The 21,063-nt window shown below is 42.5% G+C and overlaps 1 protein-coding gene across 6 annotated transcripts in view; it reads right to left on the bottom strand.

Moving 5' to 3' along the window:
• Positions 1–13,220, bottom strand: part of ILDR1 (immunoglobulin like domain containing receptor 1) — a 30,004-nt gene extending 16,784 nt beyond the window's left edge. For 4 of the 6 annotated variants that reach the window (XM_058731208.1, XM_058731207.1, XM_058731209.1 and 1 more), the window contains exons 1-3: positions 13,047–13,220; positions 1,747–1,917; positions 234–383 (exon numbers count right to left, since the gene is read on the bottom strand). In XM_058731208.1, the coding sequence (XP_058587191.1) occupies positions 234–383; positions 1,747–1,917; positions 13,047–13,101 (376 nt within the window). In that variant the 5' untranslated portion in view covers positions 13,102–13,220. Of the gene's footprint in view, positions 1–25; positions 124–233; positions 384–1,746; positions 1,918–13,046 lie in introns of those variants that run through there. The other 2 variants (XM_058731211.1, XM_058731213.1) reach the window with 2 other exon arrangements.
• Between the last annotated feature and the right edge of the window lie 7,843 nt (positions 13,221–21,063).

Genomic DNA, 21,063 nt, shown 5'->3' with positions numbered 1-21,063 from the left:
CAAAAGAAACCACCCACTCCCAGACCTTTAGCCAAAGCTGTAGGACATCTTCTCATCCAGACACCAACTTCCAGGGGAGTGACTTCAGATGGTGGTACAGCATTCTATGTATCTGGCAATTTCCTCAAACAAACAAATGGAAAGAAAAAAGGGAGGGGAATCCCCACAATGACTCAGCCTGTCAGGCCTGGTGTCCGCCACCCCCATTTCCCTGCTGCCTCCCCTGCACTCACGGTTCTGGATGGTGATCTTGCGCTGCCGGTAATCCACCCCCAGCACGGGCTCATTCTGCCCCCGCCTCTGAGCCACGATGCGAACCTCCCGCTGGCTGTCATTGCAGTCATTGGAGGGGTCCTGGCCCAGGGATAAAGCTGCCTGGTAAGCTGAGAAAAGGAGACACAGCTAAGTCACACAGCAGGGGGAATTCCCATGAATAAAGGCACCTTTAGTGTTCCCTGGAGCAGGGAAGCTTCTCAATTTTTCCTGAGCTCATGCATTTACTGGGAATCTCACTAAACATGAAATTTCTGAGTCTGCAGGTCCGGAGTGAGAATCTGAGAGTCTGCATTTCTAATGAACTCCCAGGTGATACTAATGAACTTTTGAGCAGCAAGACCCAGACCCCTCTAAAAGGCCATCATTTCTAAATCCTGGCTGCATGCCCCCGTTTCCCAGCCCAACTACCCTTACCTCATTTTTGGTAACCCCAGATTCTGCCCCCACAGGGTTCATCTACCTGCCCTTACAATGCATTTTCTGGTGGCAAATGCCTACCACCCTGGTCTCTTTTCCCTGGCCCTTTATTTGAAGAGTAACCCCCTGAAAATCATGCCTTGATTTAGAGATGTGTCTTTTGGGAACGAGGCCAGGTTCTGTCAGTGACTCAGTCATTTAGGTATCGGGCTTCATACTGTAAGATGTACTGTAAGTCAGGGCTGACAGAGGTAAAGCTCAGGCCTCCCCCCATTTTTCCTCATCTCAGGAAGCTCACTTCCTTCCTTATAGATGGCGTCTACTTCTACTCTCAAAAATTTCTACAAGGTTAATTGTAGAACCTCTCACAGGGCTGCCAGTGAGGATCTGCATTCCTTTGTTCCTTGAGAGAGGCAGAAGTAGGCAGCTAGAAAGAGCTTTGCTTTCGGAGCACAGAACTGACATGAGTGGGGCAGCCACTACTGTGAGGTAGGATGTGGCTAAGCATAGGTAGGGGGAATTGTGCAGCCCGAGAATGTATTCCCTGGGGGCAGTGAGCTCTTGCTCACTCGCTCACTTGCTCACTCGGAGGGTTCAATCGGCCACCAGGAAGGCTGACCATAAAAGGGAGTGTGGCAGTGTGCGGAGGTTCACAAATGGCCACTCCTCAGCATCCTGGAGGGTGTAGGAGGCTTCTTGTCTACATTCTAAGGTGGTGAAGGTGATGGCGGCAGACTTCAGACTCATCTCAGTGTGCTGGCACGCAACCAAATGGGCTGGGAGACAGGACTTGAGCTGCCTTTTAAAAAAAACTTAATGTCTGAGCTGCCTAAATCTTTTCAGGAACAAGGTAGGACATAAATTTTAAAATAAAATAGTATGTGACCAGGAATAAGTTAGTTCATCTGCCTGGGCCATTTATCTATCAAATGAGGGGGCCACATTAAGTGATCTTTGTGGCTTCTCATAAGGATTTGTGACCCTAAATAATTCCTATGCCTTCATGGCAATGCTTCACAGAGGGGCCTGGGCAGAGGGGGGGAGGGCACTCACATGCAGAGTAGTAGTCAAAGATAGGGTCCTTGCAGAAGGACTTGAAGCGCCACGTCACTACCACATCCTGGAGCTGGGCGGAGGTGGTGTAGTCACATTTGAGGACAACAGAGGCAAACAGGGTGACATAGCGCTCCGTGTGCTGGACGGTCACCAGCAAGGACAGGCACCCTGCAGCCAAGAGCAGGAGAAAACACTGAAGGCATACTATGTCTCTGATAGGTGACCTACTTCTGTTCATGGAGTGATAAAAGCCATGCAAATAAGTGAACACACTGTCTGACTAGATGGGAGCTCACAGGCAGAGTTAGAGGCGGAGACTGCAGACACTCTGGGCGAGGTGGAGGACAGAGCAAGGATGACTTGCAAGGGTCTCATCCGTCCAGCAACAATACAGAAACTGTATGAAAAGAAGGCTGTATAGGTACTGGTCTGAGCCTGCTCAGTGACATTTTCTCATGTCACTTTTCTTAAAATGTTTCCCCACTTCCCCAAGGAAGGATTCTGTGTCTCCCTCTCTCTCTCTCTCTGCCCCTCCCCTGCTCATGCTCTGTCTCTCTCTCTCTCTTTCTCTCTCTCTCAAAAATAAGTGTTAAAAAAAAAAAGAAGAAGAAGAAGAAGAAGCCTTCCCTGACTGCAAACCTGGGAGAGGGGCCCTGTATGTTTTCCTAAAGTGCCTCTTCCTACCCCCAGGCAACACTTTTCACATGCCTTGGTGATGGCCTGTTAAGTGCAGGCTCTGAGCAGGCTGAGTTTGTCTCTGACTCACCATTTAAGCACGAGCACCTCATCCTGCACTGTCACCTCCTTGGCACCCAACAGATGTTTGTTGAATAAATAATGGAATGAATGACCAAGAATACATCAACAGTAGAAACTGGCAGTACAGGTTGTAGACATAAGCATGACAACATAAATAAAAACGATCAGATTGTGACAAATTTTATCAAGAAAACTTGAAGAAATTAAGGTTTTTTTCTTTTCTCCTTTTTAAAACTCCTTCTCCCCAGCCTCCAAAGCTACAAATATACTTGCAGCTCCAGGTCTGCCTTGATGAGGAACCAGGTGGCACAGAAAGTCAGGTGGACTCTGGCGTGGTGAGGGGTCCACACATAACCAACATCTTAGAATGTTCCTATGTCAATATGGTTTCTAGGCCAAGTTATAAGGGATCTTCTTGTGGGAGGTTTAGCTCAGAATAGTAGTATTCAAACTTGAACATGCACCACCAGGACTTGTAACAGCCCAGATCACTGTCAGTAGGAGTTTCTGATTCAGCAGGACTTGGGTGGGGCCCAAGAACTTACATTTCTAACAAGTTTCCAGGAGACGCTGATACTACTGCTCTGGGCATCATACTCTGAGAACCACTGGTGTCGACTAAACTAAAAACAAAACAAACAGGCCTTGTACTCTGAGACAACTGGGTTCAAATAACACTTCGCTATTTATTTGGACATTATACAAGTTTTTTTTACTCTGAGTTTGTGTTTTCTCAGCTGTGGCTGGAGATTATAGTAGTCCTAACCTCATCGGGTCCTTGAAAGAACGCAGTGAGATCATTCTCTTCTGGCACTTGGCATGGCCACTGGCACATATGCTGCTGTGTTAGTGTCGGAGTCGGAGTCTGAATCTGAGTCTCTTTCCCTCTTTTCCTTTATCATGAAGGCCAGAGAGAAAGGGGTTCAAGTTGGGGTTCTCTCCAGGAGAGTTCTCAGGGGGAATGGCTTCAAGGTGACTGTTTTACTCCCACAAACATTTAGCGCCACTCTCACCCCTTACAGAACAGCTGGGTGAGCCTGGCTCAAAGGCCAGAGCCATGTGGTTCTGAGTCCTTCCTCACCTGCTGGACACAGCCCTCGTGAAATAGTAAGTGGTGGCTTGTGACGGGCACATGCACCCACTTTTCTCACATCCACAGAGAAAGAGCAGAGTGCTGCTCAGGATAGGCCCTTGCCCCCAGAAATGACCTAAACTGTCTCTAGGGCTGGGCTGAAATGAGTATGTGCCTGTGACAGACCTGCTGTAAAGAGGATCTGCAGGGGAGACCTGTACCTGGGCAAGACTTCATGGAAGAAAAATATAAGCTGGACCTTAAGACTCAGGTAGGATTAAGATCACACGTGAAAAATAGGAAGGCAGAGAAACTCATGGCTTCAAGGCAGAAGAAGAGAGTGAGCAAAAGCCCTTATCAGAAAGGAGCAGTTATTTACGGGGCTTGGAGGGAACCAAACTGGCTAGTATTCTGGCTTTATGGGAAGCAGAGGGATAAATAAGGTGGGGCTGGTGGTAGCTCGTGGGGGTGGAGTCTAAATCACACTGAAGCCTGTATTTCTAGTTAATGGATAATCACTGGAGACTTTTCTGTAGAGTAATAGGGCAAAAGTGGTGTCTTTGGTAAGACTGATGACTTCCTTGTCCAGCTATAAAGATCATCATTTCAAAAATGAGCCTTGAGTAGTTTGGGAGAAAAACAGCTGCTGTCTTCTACCAGCTATTCCTGGACTAATTCCTGGAAATTAGTCCAATCAGAAATGGAAGAGCCAGTGACCAGCGTCTCAAGCCTAACATGGATTGCTTTGTAATCTGCTTTGTTAGTTTTGCTTCTCTACCCTCACCACCCTCCTTGTTTTTTTCCAGAACTGACCTGACATAGACCTTGGAACTTTCCCCCAACACAGCTTTAACTGAAGAGAAGTCGCTACAGGTAAGCTTTTGACAATGTCCAGGATGGCACTGTCAACACCAGCTTATTTTGCTCAGCAGATACACGGATTGGAATGGAAATAAAAACACCTATTTGTGGTCTAAACAAAATCCTATGTCCACACAGTACTTTCAAATATTTTCTTTTACACATTAAAAATGATCCCTGGGAGGAGATGAGCAGTGCCCCTTCATACACTGCAAATCTGAGACTGGAAAAGGTGAGTGGCCTGTCTGTAGTCACTTCACTTTCTAATAAGGTCAGAGTCAAGATTCCACCCCTGAGCAGTACTCTGGCCACTCTGCCTGGTTATTCTTTAAATAAAGGAAGATGTTCGGTACTCACTAGCCTGCAAATAATTGTGGAGTGTGGAGCCAGGCTATAATTGGCAGCAATCACTCTGATACTGTGATTGACTGATAACCTGCATGTTCTTTATTTTCCTGAATGGTAATGTGACATAAATAGCAATTTCTTCAGAGGACTGTAGTGAATATTATTTGTATAGAGGTGGAACATTTGGAGGGAGGGAGGTTTGCTGGGAGTCAGAGAAAGGAATTTGGAGCTAGAAGTTACTTTCAGGTAGCTTTGAAGATTGCTGAATCTGACACTCTGAGGGAGAAGAATGGGGACAAGGGTGATCACCTTTATTGCCAGATTCCCATTCAGCACCCTTCCATGAATGCCTTTATTATGGCCGAAACATACCTGAGGTGACATGACTCACCTTTACCAACGTCAGCACTGGCTTTGCTGTCTGGGTATTTACTCCTTCATCCTCTCTCAGATTTCATCCCTTATGTGAATTTCAAGCCCTTGAAATAGATCAGGTTCCCACAATTTTGACTGAACTGAGCTCACTCCCACTCTCTCCAGGGTTCTTCCAGCCCCATAGCATATGCACTCTTGGACCTATACCCCTTGCCCTCCTCCACAAAGAGAGTAAGAGTCCCAGGACAAAAGGTACTGAGCAACCAGCAACCCTCCCTCCCCTTTTCTCAGCTGTTGCTGTGAATCTTAGGATCTATTGTGTGCCAGGTGATGCACACACATTGCCTCTAATCTTCACAAAACCCTCTAGGGTGGGAATCCCTCTGCTCATATATGTGGGCCAAGCTTCAGAGACTATAATAAACCAAGCCCTCTCCGCCTCAGGATTTGGTTCTGCTGGCACCCAAACCTGATCTTTCCCAAGCAGGCAAGCTTGACTTTCCAAGTGGAAGTCAGGTGTTAAACTCAAAAAGTAGGAGGATTTTCCAGGTTGGGAGGAGGACAGCCTATCTCAAAGGCAAAAACTTCCCATCCTTCTTGTTCTGTAGCCTCAGACTTCTCAGTAAAACTAACCACATTGGTCATGCACACTACTATGCAGGTAAAGTTTTCAAGAAGAGACTAAGAATAGAAGAATCTGGGCTGAAAATAGGGACAGATTCAAAAAGGTAGATGTCGATGTTGGATCTTTGCTTTTTTTTTTTTTTTTTTGAGAGAGAGAGAGAGAGAGCAGGGGAGAGGGAGGGGGAGGGGGAGGGGGAGGGGAGAGAGAGAGAGAGAGAGAGAGAATGAGAATATCTTAAGCAGCTTCATGCCCAACACAGAGCCCAAGGCAGGGCTCAATCTCACTATCCTGAGATCATGACCTGAGCCGAAATCAAAAGCCACCTAGGCACTCCGGATCTTTGCTCTTTAAATTGTTTTCAAATTCTTATATTTCTTTTCTTTTTTTTTTAAATTTTTAATTTTTATTAATTTTTGAAAGACAGAAAGAAACAGAAGGTGAGCAGAAGAGGGGCACAGAGAGGGAGACACAGAACCTGAAGCAGGCTCCAGGCTCTGAGCTATCAGCACAGAGCCTGACACAGGGCTCAAACCCACAAACCGTGAGATTGTGACCTGAGCTAAAGGCAGATGCTCAACTGACTGAGCCACCCAGGGGCCCCTCAAATTCTTATATATTTTTTCTATTTTTAAATTTCCTTCATCCTGTGGTATCCCCTTCATTTCCTAAATATCTCTATCATTTTCTTTTGAAACTTTAATTCTGGAGAGTGACTTCCTGAGTTCAGATTTTGTCTCCACTCTCCCACCAGCTAAAAGACCTAACAAATTATTTCCAAACTACAATTGCCTCTTTATGCGGAATTATAATAATACTTCCTTGATAATGTTGTAGTGGGGATTAAATGAGATAATAAATGTCCAGCATTTAGCAAAGAGGGTGGGACATAACAGGCACTAAAGAAACATTAGCTGTTACTTGTCTCATTTGTACTTATCTTGCCTACTTTGGAGATTGAAGTCAACTGACAACAGCATGTAAAAGCATTTTGAAAGCATTAAAATGATACAAATGTAAACTGGCATTAAAAGCTCTTAAAGCTCCATCACTTTGTCCCCTGGCAAACCCATTCAGTTAGTCTCCTCTGGGAAAAAGGGAGAGAAACCTGTCATCTAAGGATTGAAAGGTAACTTCAGATGAGATATTGGAGTTTGTGGGAAGGGGGGAAATGGTAGAGGATTCTGTTTCCTACCATGAAGTACTTTTTAAGACTACGCTCAGGTGCCAGTGGGGACTACATCCTATATTAAAGTCAAAGGAAAACCAATGAAAGAAAATTATCTTTACAGCTAAATGATGTATGTTCCAAACATATGCATATCTCTGTATATTCAATGTCTTCCCTGTGTAATATCAGATTGGGCAAGATGTTTTACAGTGTCTAGAACATATTATCCATACAGCATAGGGACAGAGGTATTCAGGGGATTGAATGGCATTTCCTCTCCTTTACACATGAAGGGCCCTGCCTGGACGGGTGTGGCAGGCAGCAGGGGAGCATGGTCTTTCCAGGCAAGGGGCTTGACCTAGTGCCAACACTTGATGGAAGGTCTTGATTCTTGAGTGATTTTTAGGCACCCAGGCACCTATGATCCACTAAGCAGGTTAACAAAAAGTACACAGGCTTAATCCTATCAGAGTTTATGTCTGAGCAAGCTATCTCCCCAAGTATATTTGCCGTCAGTACTTGTTACATTTCCTTAGATAACAGTGCAAATATAAAAGGAATCAAGGGGAAGAGGGAGTGGCCATGAGTGTGAACAAAAAGGGGTTGAGAGAATTAGGAGAGGAGAAAAGAGGACAAAGAGAAGGGGGCTGGGGCGGGGGTGGGGGTAGGAATTAGGTCTATGTATTACATGTTTAACAAAGGTCTGGTATCTGCTACTCAACAGTGTGAGGCTCAGGGTGGTGCTAAGCATGTGGCTACACAGGGGAGGAAACATATATACTGAGCACTTGCTATGTTGTTAGCCATGGTCTTGGGTGCTTTATTATATAGTATCTCATTTAACCTTTGTAAAAACACCCATGAGATAAGCCTTATTTTATCTCAATTTCATAAATGAGAAAAATCCTCAAGGAGATGAAGTAACTGGTTCAGGACCACACAGCTAGTGTTTGCCAGCCTTATACATGGCTGGCCTTATACATTAATGCGTGCCTTATACATGGTATGCATTAAACATTTGCTGACTAAAAACAAATTCATACAAGACAGGCTAAACTGCTTGGAACAAATTTTAAGTGCTCTAAAAGTATAGAAAACAAATAAAGTTAACCATTTGTAGGGTGGCAGACAAAAAAACAAAGAAGGGTGTGTATTGCTGGGAAAGGGGGTACAAGAGCATCCCCATATCAGCGGGAGAAGGCTGCCCAAAGTAGTGAGTGAGGCCAAGAATGAGTGAGCCCTGAAATCCAAACAAAGAGCTTTAATCCACTCTATAAGCTATGGGGATCTAATAGAGGTTCTTGGAGGAATAAAATGAAGGTGAAAAAGATGAACCCAGGTAGGTTAACCTATTGTCTGAGTAGAGGCTGGTTGGAAGTAGACAGAAAAGAGGCAAGATGGTTAAGGTGCTTAAAATAGGCTAGTGTGAGGTTTATCACCTGGAATAGAAAAGAAGGGGCAAAGCCTGGGATTAAGAAATAGAACAAGGTTTGGGAAATGAAGAGAGTGTCAAAACTGCTTTCTTCTGACCCCACCTTATCCTAAGATTCACAGATTGAAAGATACAGAAATAAAGATGAGGGAAATATGAGACATGACCTGAATCTTCCCAATTCTTTAAACACAAATTTAATTCTCCCCCAAGGACAAAATGAAACACACTACTGGGCTGAAAGAAACCCAGGCAGATGATACATTAATTATCAGCATCTCATTCCACTGCATTGTTGTTGGGGCAACATGTTTAATAAGTAGCATTTAGTTAGACAATCTATTTCTACTTCTGCATACTAGGATTCAATTAGACAAAACGAATTTAATCCATGGTATGAAACAGGGGAAAGAGCAATGTACTAAAAATGAGGATGCCAGGGTTCTGGTCCTAAGTCTACTATGTCAACCTGGCACTTGTGACTTTCCTGAACACAGATTTCCTTACCTGCAAAACTGGTCCAAAGAGGAAGACAGACAGAGACTGGGAGTGAGTTCTACTTGAGTTTGGCAGAGTCCTGGGATTCTGGGGAGGTACGTCAGGGATCCCATGGAGGTAAGGAAGGAGCCAAGTGGACAGCTCCCAACCACCACCCACACCCTCCTCAGCCTGAGAAACTCCACTTTCCTATCCACTACATTGTGAATCGAGATGCCATTCAGTCTTCAGTGTGATCCCACACTTTACCCCCATCACCAAGGGAAAATTGCTGGTCTATATGCTAAGAATCTTGTGTCTTAGAATCAGCCAGCTCATTTCGCAAAGAATGATAATACAAGTTGATAGTTGAGTGAATCTGTAAGTTAACACCACTCTATAATCTTTAAAAAATTCACAAAAGCCCAAATGAGACATACTCTTTTAGAATTTGGGTGGAAAACTAAACTTTCATTCCAGGCATAAACTTTGAGGCTCAATGGAGGTAACCAGAACTATCAGCCAATAATGCAAAAGGCTGCAGAACCTACTTTAGATTATCTTAATGTTTTGTTTTAAGGGGCAAGTATCACTTGTGTGCTAAACATTTCTTTTTAAAGAAAAAAAAACTTTGAAAAAGTACAAAAATGAACAAAAACAATGACAACTGATCTCTCCACAGCTCAGAGCACAGGGACTGGGGTTAACTTCCCAGGACTCCAGGACCTGAGAGGCTCCATCAGGGCCCCAGACCACACTGACTAGACTTGCCAGTACCCAAATCTGACATGATTTCACTAATGGCCCACACTTAACAACTACAGAAGCCTGGATGCTAACTAGAAGCTTGGGTTAACTCTTCTTTAGAAACAGAAGAGAACAGCGTGCTGGATCAAAATGAACATACTCTAGGATTTTCCAAAGCTCATATTGCAATCTGCAGCAGACCTTGAGAAAATCAACTTACTGGATTTTTCTATTTAGTGTTAATTTGGAGACTATTTTCTACTTATTTAAATGTTATTAAAATAATATGTGATATCAATCTGTTATTCTTTTACCCAACACAGTAATGGGTTTGTGTGTGTGTGTGTGTGTGCTCGTTTCTGTTTTATAAATCTTATACATGTGTCCATGTCACAACATAAACTGTATTTCTGAGAGCTGTAAAAAAAGTTTGAAAAGCACTTCTTTGGTAGATACCGGAACTGAGAAAAGTAGTTTGATTTCTGTTTGATCTTAGGGAATTTTAGGAAGCTTCATGTAAAAATGAAGAGGTGGGGGCAGTATTTCCTGAGTGATGACCATTTTGTAGACCCTGTGCTTGATGTTAAGCCATCCAACAAGAGCTGGCCTTATGGGGACTGGAGGGTGGGGGTTGTGAGGGGCTTATCAGGAATTTCACCTGTTTTCTGGATGAAGGGAATTGAATTCCTCCAAAGTCACAGCTAGTAAGAGGCAGATTCTGAATTCCAACCTGATAGTCCACTGACTATTAACTGCAGTTTCTTAGCTATAGGGGAAGGAGGAGGAGGGGAAACTTAAATTGCTTCATTCAAGTTAGCTCTAAAATATCCTACTTGGATCTAAATCATGAGTATCACCACCTCACCACCGTGGCTAACATTCATTAAACCCTCACTTTGTTTCAGCCACTATATTAAGTGCCTTAAAATCTTCATTTCACTTAATCCTCACAAAAACCTTGTGAGATATGTACTATAATCATCCCTGTTTACTGCAGGCTTTCAGTAACTTGACCAGAGTCACACAAACATTGTGGATGCAAAATCCAAATGCACATTAAATAGCTGGATGAAGCTTTTTCTTTTATATATACCTTCTACACATATTCGGGGGAAATATCTGCTAAAATAGCTATTTCCCCTCAAACTGTTGGAGTCTGAAGAGTTGAAATCTCAATTTCTCACCTATGAAATAAAGTTGAGATTTGGGGCGCCTGGGTGGCTCAGTCAGTTGAGTGTCTGACTCTTGATTTTGGCTCAGGTCATGATCTCACGGTTCATGAGATCAAGCCCTGCATCAGGCTCTGCACTGAGCATGGAGCCTGGTTAAGATCATCTGTCTGTCTCTCTCTCTCTCTCTCACTCTCTCTCTCCCCGTGCCCCTCTCCCCACCCCCCCCCCCTGCATTCTCTCTGTCTCTCTAAAATAAAAAGGAAAAAAAAAAAAAAGAAAAGTGAGATTAGATGTTACTTAGGACTTTTTGTGAATTCAGCTTTCTCTAGTTCTAAAATGGGTCATGCAGGTAGGCTTCCATTTAAAGAATGCCTGGGTGGCTCAGTCAGTTAAGCGTCCGACTTCAGCTCAAGTCATGATCTCACGGTTCGTGAGTTCGAGCCCCGCTTCGGGCTCTGTGCTGACAGCTCAGAGCCTGGAGCCTGTTTCAGATTCTGTGTCTCTCTCTCTGACCCTCCCCCGTTCATGCTCTGTCTCAAAAGTAAATAAATGTGAACAAAAAAAATTTTTTTTTAAATAAAAAAAATAAAGAATGCCAGGCAAACACAGCAGTCTGTATAATTTTACCACCTCGGCATCCTGGCTACTAACACTGCATGGCTGGTTCCTGAACACTTGGAGCTCCACTTTCTAAAGCCCCTCTCCATTTAGCAATCTGCTTACTATAAAGAATATACCCTTTGGTTATAGTTGCTGTATTTGAAAATTTTTCAGTGTTCAATATTCTTCATAAAAATAGAACAGCTTTTAGAACTTTATGCTGATGATTTAAGGATTGGGGTTTATACCCTAATAAAATTTTTGTCTGTAAGGCTTCTTTTCTTATTCTATTGACCTGGATGACTGCTGGCTACAAAGTCCTAATCTGGGGATAGGGTGCTAAAGGGGGGAGATGGGAGAAGACCTCTATTTTCTTGAAAAGGTAGCTCAAGCAGCTTCAGAAATCCCTAGCTGCCATGGAACTTGAGCTGAACACATAACGCACAGGATAGAGGATTGTGAGAAGCTGGGATTTTTATGATTTTGCTGTCACAGTCCCAGTTGGTAACTACTCTGGTGGAATTTGGGGCACTTCAATTTAGGTGAGGTTTAGTCCATTTCCTTGTGTATCATGTGTCGGACACCTAGCCTTCTTAGCTTCAGACAACTGATAGAACATAGATCCTGCAGAAAACGGTGTGAGCCAGAGGGTCTTAGGGATACTGATTTTCCAGTTTTCTCACCCTTTTGCAATTCTCCCTCCTTTTTATTCTCAGCATTAAGCTTAAGCTATTGTAGAATCTTGTCTGAATGAGATTTAGTTACATCCAAGTGATTTTCATGTCCTATCAAGCTGGTAAAAATGAAACTCTGCCCATAACCTCAAATCACATCTCCTTCAGAAAAATACAAGACTCAAATTGGTCTGTGAGCAAACTGAGCTGACTTCCCACTGAGATAAAAGGGCAGTTATTCCTAAAAAGGGGACAAGGGATGGTAAAATGAAATGAAACAGGGAAGAATTTCCAAGGGCACTCACACATTCTTGTTTGCAAGGTCACACCTACATCCTACTTGAAAAGGGTTGAAAGTCCTGCACAGTCATTCAGCTATCCTTTCACCTGATTTTACTCATGCAGATAGACACTCCTGCCATATTTCCAAGAGATACACTGAGACACAAAAACCATGCTTTCCAAAGCAGACAGGGTAGGAACGTTATGAGAAGGGAGGATAAAGGGTGGGTGGTTGGGTGCCTGATGGGGAGATACTGAACAAGGGGGAAGAGTTAGGAAAGTGAGTGGATACAAAGAAAGTAGAATAGTGACACTGACCATGGTTAGCAGACAGCCACATGGCTTAGTCCTATAAAATAAGCAAAGTAATTAGGAATCAAAAGAGTGGTGCTTCCACCTTTATCGATTCAGTTTTAAAGACTAAGAAGTACCTAAAGACTGCTGGAGGGAAGCCCAGGGGCTCTGGGTTTCTTTCTTAGTTGCACCTGTTTCAGAAGGGCCTAAGCCAATACATGAGGAAAACAACAGGTTCCCACAGGCAGAAACTCGAGCTACTCCCCGCACGTCCTGGTGCCTGTGCCAAGAGCTACCAGAGCACTGCCCCGGCCTCCACTACCCTGCCCTGTCCTGCTCGAGGCCAGCTCTGCAAGGCCAGGCTTCCTGTCTCTCTGCGCCCAGGGTGAGACCCACTTTCCCAAGGCTCACCTGCTGGGAGCCAGGTGAAGAGGAGCAGCCAAGGTGCAGGCAGCTCGGGGCCCATGCCAGCCGCTCCCTGGCCCCTTTCTGCTCAGGGGCTCCGGGGGCACGTCAGCTCTCTTCCACAGCTTTCACCCCAGGACGCACCACTTCTCCAAGGAATCCCTCCGCCTTCCCCTCGCTCGGCGCGGCGCGGCGGAAGGGCCGGCCTCGGTCCCCGAGCAGGTGAGGTCTGGCTCATCCCCACCTGGGGCGCGCCCCTCAGCCCCGCCTCCCGCCCCGCGCACCGCCCTTTCCTGCTCCGCCCCCGGTCCCGGAGGACCGCGGCCACCTCTCCTACCTGCCACCGCCTCGCCTCTTCCACCGCAAGACTCCAGGTAGTTCTCCTCCCTGGAACCCCATCTCTTGCCACACCTTTCCCGCTTATAAAGAACGTTACCATTTTACCCCCCATAAGTTCTTGGGAAATCTCACCCCTAGCAACTTTCTTACCCCTCTTTGGAGAATTTATGTGGACATAACTGTCTAGGTGCATTTCCTGCGTTATATTTCCATTCCCTCATGCGTGTTTGGAAAACTTTTTTTCCCCACTGAAAACACACTAATATGACGTTTGCACATAATGTTTGCTCAGGTTTTCTAGAAACTAAAGTGTATGGTATAAACTAGACAAATAGGTCTAATTTTCCACAAATATAAAACTCATAGATGCTTATTACAGAAAAGTTAGAAAAATATAAATTATTAGAAATAAGAAAAAAATCCTGCTCCCACCACCCATAGTTAGGCATTGTTAATGTTGGTGTATTCCTTTTTATTAGTTTCCATCCTTCATGAAGTGCAGCTCCACAGCCCCTCACTGACTCAGCCCCCCCAAAGTCAAAGATTCTAGGTCACTTTGCACCAGGCCAACTAAGATATAATCCAGTCCTTCCTTCCTTGGCAGGAACCCACTAGGGAACCATAAAACACAGGAAGAAGACACACTTGCCTTCGGGAACCAACCAACGACATTAACCTGGAAAGTCACCTATACACTGGTCAATAGAAACAACAAGCTATTTTATACACCTCTCCCTTATTAGGGATTGTTCATTGTGCTCTCCCTCCTAGCCACCGTCTTTTTCAGGAAGCTCCCATTCTCATCAGTGACCTTAGAAGTCAATATTATTTCTCTTAAGATTGTCTCCTCCTCTGCTGTGAAGGGTTCTCTTCACTAGAGCTACTCGTGTCCCTCATCTCACTTCCGCCCAGAGGAACATCCTTGTCCTGAGACTAATTGGTGGTCAACCCAGTCCCTTCTCCCAATTTCCCCTCCTTCCCCTTTAGTCTGCCCTCTAGTTCCCCAATTGGCCTCTCCCCTTTAAATGTTTTTTCCTGTAGCCACTTCTCTTCAAGAAAGTAGGAAGTAAATTCAGGCAGTAAGTACATGGCCAAGGGCAGATGGTACAGAATGTTCAGGGGCCTTTAGACCTTCCACAGTGGGATCTTAGCACAGCAGCAGAAGCAGGATATAATGTGAGGGATGCTCCCCCTACCCCCTCCAGAGACTGTGCACATGCTGTCAGGAACATTGTATGTATCTGAGTGTTTGTGACCTTGAGGGATTTGTGTGGCTCCTGGATTTGTAAATTGCTCTAGGCAAATGTTAAATCCCAGTCTAAAAAAGTATGAGCCCTCACTTTCCCAAACCTACCTCCTACGCCCTTCAGTCCTTGTTTTGATATAAAGGTCAGTTTAATACTACACGCATCTTTTTTCTTTACTACCTATATTCTATATTCCACCTGTATGAAGCAATGATCTAAGAGCCTTCTGTGCATTATCTCATTACATTTCTACAATAACTATATAAAATAGGGACTGTTATTCTGTTATTATCAATCCCATTTTACAGATGTAGAAGCTGAGGTACAAAGAAGTAACTTGACCAAGGTAACAAAGCTAGTAAGTGGTGGAGTTATGAATCTAAATGAGGCAGTCTGATTCCAGACCTTCTGCTGTTAGCTATTACACCATACACTCTCACCTAGCCATGTCTCAATCTGTGTTTACAGTTATCAGCTAAGGCAGTTTGTTTCCACATATATCATTTAGCTCTACAGAAAGTAAAACTCCATTCCACTACCGTGAGCTCTCCTGGACCAGTTATTCTGCCAACATGTACCATTGATTCAATAAAGATTTGATAAGAATATACATTTGGCTCAGAACAACAAACAATTCTTTCATTACTAAATATAGAAGTAAAAAACACTTGACCTGCTGATAGTGACTGAGACAAAAGTGTCCTCATATACAAAGTAACAATAGGTAGTATTTATTAAATGCTTATATTGTGCTGGGCACTATTCTCAGCACTTCAGTAATTCTCTCAACAACATTCTGAAGCAGGTATTTTTACTGTCCCCATTTTACAGCTAAGGAACTTGAGGCACAAAGATTCAGTTACTTGGGGTCACCCAGCTTGTAAGCAGAAAAGCTGAGAGGTAAACTCAGGCAATCTGCCTTTGGAGAACACACCCTTAATTATTACCCTAGCCATATTGTGTTTCTTGGTGTTCACTCGTCTAGGGTCTAACCACAAAGTACCGAGCTTATGATTTCATCATTTATAATCATACTTTCTAGTTAAAACTGTCCATAAATATTTCTGAATACTGTGTCTATATATACATATGCATCTCTGCTCGAGAATAGTTTGATATTTGTACATGTGTGTATTTATCAAGAATGGAAGAAAGAAAATAAAGAAATATGTAATTAAAAATCCTGCTCCAGTTAAACCTAAAGGGACGCAAGAAATGAAAGTAGCTAACCGATGCTGCAACATTTGGAAATATCTCATTCATTTTGTATGTCTGGCATACAAAGAGCATAGCACCTGGCATATTGGTAGTGCTCAATAGATATAGTTGAGTTCTTTATCTATAGTTGCTGGAGTAAGTGACATGTAAGCTGGGTTTGAAAATGAACAAGACTTTGTCAGAGCAATCCAAGCAGAGAGACTATGTGAGAAAATCATAGCACCAGGAAACAGCATAGTTTAACTATAAGCACTTCAGTTTTGCCAGGGCAAGGTGGGGAGTGGTAGGAAAATTTGTTAGAGAGCCAGGGTAAATAAAGGGCCTTGCATGACCAGCTGGAGAACTAAGACTTTATACAGTAGACGTTAGGGAGGCAGCAAAGGGTTTTAAGCTGGACAAGACATGATCAGACTTGCGTGTTAGGAAGATAAACTTGTCAGCAATGAGAAGAATGGTAAGCAAGGATTGAGATGAAAGGCAGGGAGATCAGTTAGGAAACTGTTACTGTGGTCAAGATGGAAATACTGAAGGCTCAACCCAGTCATTGGTGTTGAGAATGGGGAAGAAAAAATACTTTGGCAGACATTTAGAATGTAGAATTGACAAGACTGATGGTAAATTAGATGTGGGAATTGAGAAAATATATATTTCTGATTATTAAGTCTGTGTAGATGGTGTTGCCATTCTACACAGATATACAGAAAAAATTTTGAATCATTTTAGACACATTTGCACCTGACATTAGTGTCATTCATTTGGAGTATCCAAATGAAACCCTCATGGATGGTTCGACACCTTTATTAAGTACAGTTGTTTGAGTGGGGTTGGTAGGAACTACATGCTTAATAAGAGAGGTCTGGGTCAGATGGGACTGGGAGACCTACTTTTTGGTCAGTGGAATATAATCCAAGATACAATTCATCTGGGAGTAGGGCTAAAAGCAGGAGGTGAAAAAATCTGGGGAAAGGAGTTTCAGAACAAATATGTTCATTATTACTACTCCTATTCAACATTATACTGAATCTTCTAATTAGCATAATAAGAAAATTTAAAAGGCTGAAAATGAATAAAGATATTGTTATCACAGTGTTTTGATTACATAGACTACTGAAGAGAATCTATATACACAAGGACTAACAAGAAGTTGCTGAAAACAAGGTCAATATGTTAATGTCACTGGAACATCCATTTGGAAGATATAACTTTAAAATATACATTTGTGGGGAACCTGGTTGGCTTAGTCGGTTAAGTGTCCAACTCTTGATCTCGGCTCAGGTCATGATCTCACAGTTTGTGGGATTGAACCCTGTGTCATAAGGCTCTCCATTAACAGTGTGGAGCCTGCTTGGGATTCTCTCTCTCTCTCTCTCTCTCTCTCTCCCTCCCCGCCCCCCTGCTTCAAAATAAATAAATCAACTTTAAAAAATAAAAATAAAATATACATTTGTAATAGCAGTAAATCTATAAAGTAGGAATAAATCTAACAATATATGTGAAATAGCTCGATGGAGAAAATTGTAAGAAGTTAGTAAAAACACTTTTCAAAGATGTAAATAAGGGGCGCCTGGGTGGCGCAGTCGGTTAAGCGTCCGACTTCAGCCAGGTCACGATCTCGCGGTCCGTGAGTTCGAGCCCCGCGTCAGGCTCTGGGCTGATGGCTCGGAGCCTGGAGCCTGTTTCCGATTCTGTGTCTCCCTCTCTCTCTGCCCCTCCCCCGTTCATGCTCTGTCTCTCTCTGTCCCAAAAATAAATAAATAAACGTTGAAAAAAAAAAATTCAAAGATGTAAATAAATGCAAAGATGTACCATATTCATAGATAAAAACAATATCACTAAAGACAGTATTTTTTCTGAGTTAATTCTAAATATTTCTAACAAAAACCTGAAAAATCTCCCCAGAACTTCCTAAGATATTCTTAAAATCAAATGGAATACAGTGGTAAATAGCTAAGATAATTTTGAAGAAAAATAAGAAGGAAGAGAGAAGTTTGCCTCTTTAAATGAAAAAGCTAGAGCACTTAAAACCATGTGGCAGTGGCATAGATAAGCAAACAGACAAGTGGAACGAAGACAAAAGAGATTCTGGAAACAGATACCCATATAGACGGGAACTTGATATATTACAGAGATTGCATTATACTTCAATGGGAGGATAGGGATAACCATAAACTATTCAATAAGTGATGCTAGGACAATTAGTGTTTGTTATGTTAAAAGTTAAGATATTGTTTCTTCATACTACATACAAAATTCCAAACTGATTGAAATCTAAACATTAAAAGCAAAAATTTCAAGCTTTTAGGAGAAAATATGGTAGAATACTTATATGACCTTGAAGAAAAGAATCATTTCTTAAACAGAGAACAAGAAGAATAATTCATTAAGGAAGACTGATACAGAAGACTATGTTAAATTTTAAAATTCTATAATCAAAGACAATGTATACAAAATGAAAAAACAAAGCACAAACTGGAGAAAAATGTTTGCTGTGCATTTAAAAGGCAAAAAAATATGACCAGCATATTTAAAAAATAACAACAACAACAACAACTCCTAAATTGTAAGTAGGGGACAACCCAATAGCAAGGGAGACAAATAGCCAATTCACGTAAGAGGAAATCTGATTCACTATTAATTATATTAAAAGATGCTCAACCTGACTAATAATCAGAAATTGTAAATTTAAAACAAAGCTATTTCATGTGTGACAAATTGGTTAAAATGTAAAAGTCTGAGCAAACTAAGTGTTGGTAAAGATGTGAGAAGTTTAAATTGGTTCAACTACTTTGGAGAACAATTTGGCAAAATCTCATGAAATTGAAGGTGCGTATATCCCTGCACCTTTTGATTTCCCTTCTAGGTCTCCAATCTATAAAAAGTCTCACTCTTGTGCACACAGATACATGGATGTTGGCTGCAAAACAGTTTGTGCAAAACCTGGAAACAACTTCCCAACAGAGAGGAGTAAATAAATAAAATGGGGCTTATCAATGGAATGAGATAATATGACACTGTTAAAATGAATTAACTAAATCTATACCATGGATGAATATTAAAAACATAATGTTATATGAATAAAGAAGTTGCAAGATATTATTTACAGTATTTTGTCAAATGTTAAGACAAAAACAATATATATAAGATTCACATATATGTAGAACAAAATACAAAAACATTCCAGGGAATAGGATTCACCAATCTTGGAGGGTTGTTACTCCTGAGAGGGAGGGAGGAGAGGTATGGGTTAGGAGGGATGTCAGCTGAATCTGTAACATTTTATTTAAAAATATATATATCTTGGGGTGCCTGAGTGGCTCAGTTGGTTGAGCATCCAACTCAGGCTCAGGTCATGATCTCACGGCTTGTGAGTTAGAGCCCTGTGTTGTCAGTTTGAGCCCTGTTTGGGGGGCAGGGGGGCTTGGCACTGACAGCTCAGAGCCTGGAGCCTGCTTCTGATTCTGTGTCTCCTCTCTCTCTGCCCCTCCCCCATTCATTCTCTCCCTCACGTGCGTGCTCTCTCTCTCTCTCTCTCTCTCTCTCTCTCTCACAAAAATAAACATTAAAAAAATTTTTTTTAATATCTGAAACTAATACGCTAAAAAATGTAAAATCCGTTACATTTAGGTGGTATAAATGGTGCTGACTGTATTATTTTGTATGCTTTTCTGTATCTTTGGCTTATTTTGTAATTAAAAATGCTTTAAAGACAAAAAAGAGTAGCACTGAATGAGACTATGTGTGTTTGGGCTATGACATTTCCACTGACATCCAGTGTGACTTTAGGTAAGTCACTTTGGCCAAGAATGTTTTTATCTATCAAATGGGAAACTGGATGAGATAACTTCTTTGGTTCTTCCCACCTCTGGCATTCTACAAAAGTGAGAATGACCCAGATTAGGAAGATACCAGGGTTCTTTAGCTGGACAGAGGAATACAGAACTAATGCATCTCTAAGGGTGACTTTCCTCAGAGAATGGGCTCTACCCATTCTAAGCAGAGATGTAGACTCCATGTTCTGCCAAAGCCATGCATGGAACCAAGGTACTTTAACTGCACTTTTCATGGAAGGCCTAAGAATCTGGTTTTCTGACTATTTTATTGTAAGAAGAAAATCTAAGGACAATTGGGGGGGCTTGTCCAATTCTTGAGGCTGGAGAAGAGGCCCAAGTCCTCATAGCAAAGCAAAGGTAGGCAGCCTGGAGTTTTGCTACCAACAGAGGGATTTTTTTCTCTCTCTAGTGTTTTTCATCTTGTGTCAAGGCCCAATTTGTTATTCAGACTCAGAGCTTCTCTGAAATGATGAGCTCAGTCCATACACATCTCAGTGAAGCTCAGTAGGGGTCAGAATATCCAGTTCTTTCCAGCCCACTCCAGAGAATCTGATTCAGTTAGTCTATGGGGAGACCCAGGAAGCAGTATTTTTTCAAAAGTTCCCAGGTGGTTCTAATGTACAGCCAGAGTTGAGAAGCTACTTGAAGAGTGAGCTGGATGAGAGAATGCCCCACATCTTTGTTAGCAAATAGGGCATTCCCCAGGGCAGTCCCTAAACAGAACACTTTCCAACACATTTCTTGTCTCAGTTTATCTTTGATAATTCTGCTTTGCCACCACCTTGAATGACAGAATAACAGAGTTTCTACTCCAAAGACCAAGATCCTGAGGTATGTAACTTTTCCGATGTTAGGTTTCTTCACCAGGACAGCACAACATACTCATGGTACCTTCACATGGGAGTGAGGCTAAGGACATCGTCACCAAGCAGCTGTTTGACTCTAAACAAATAACAGTCTCTCTAAGCCTCAGTTTTTTGTTTTAACACAACAGACTTAGGCAAGATCAGTGGTTTTTACACTGTATTCTGAGAAGCTCTTGCATTCTGTGGAGTACCTAAGGATTTGCCTCTGCCAGAAAGGTCGGTTTGAAAAAATCACTGGATTGAATGATCCAGAAAGGCTTTTCCATAGCCAACAGTTGACAATTCTAAATTCTACAGGAATAGATTTATGCTACCACCAAAGTCTAACATAACCCATATGCTTTGAGGCCTTTTGAAGATCATATTTACCAACCTGGTCTAAAGCAGATATTACAAACTGGCTACTTGCAGACCAAATTCAGTGCACAGACATGTTTGGGTTTTGCCTGAAGAATACTATTTTTTCTTTCTTTGGCGTCTTTTTAAAAAATTTTTCGGGGCACCTGGGTGGCTCAGTCGGTTA

This window comes from Neofelis nebulosa, chromosome 5, assembly GCF_028018385.1.
Source record: "Neofelis nebulosa isolate mNeoNeb1 chromosome 5, mNeoNeb1.pri, whole genome shotgun sequence".
Lineage (NCBI taxonomy): Eukaryota > Metazoa > Chordata > Mammalia > Carnivora > Felidae > Neofelis > Neofelis nebulosa.
Note: the sequence above shows the minus strand (reverse complement) of the source record. Positions and strands in the feature narration are given on the sequence as shown.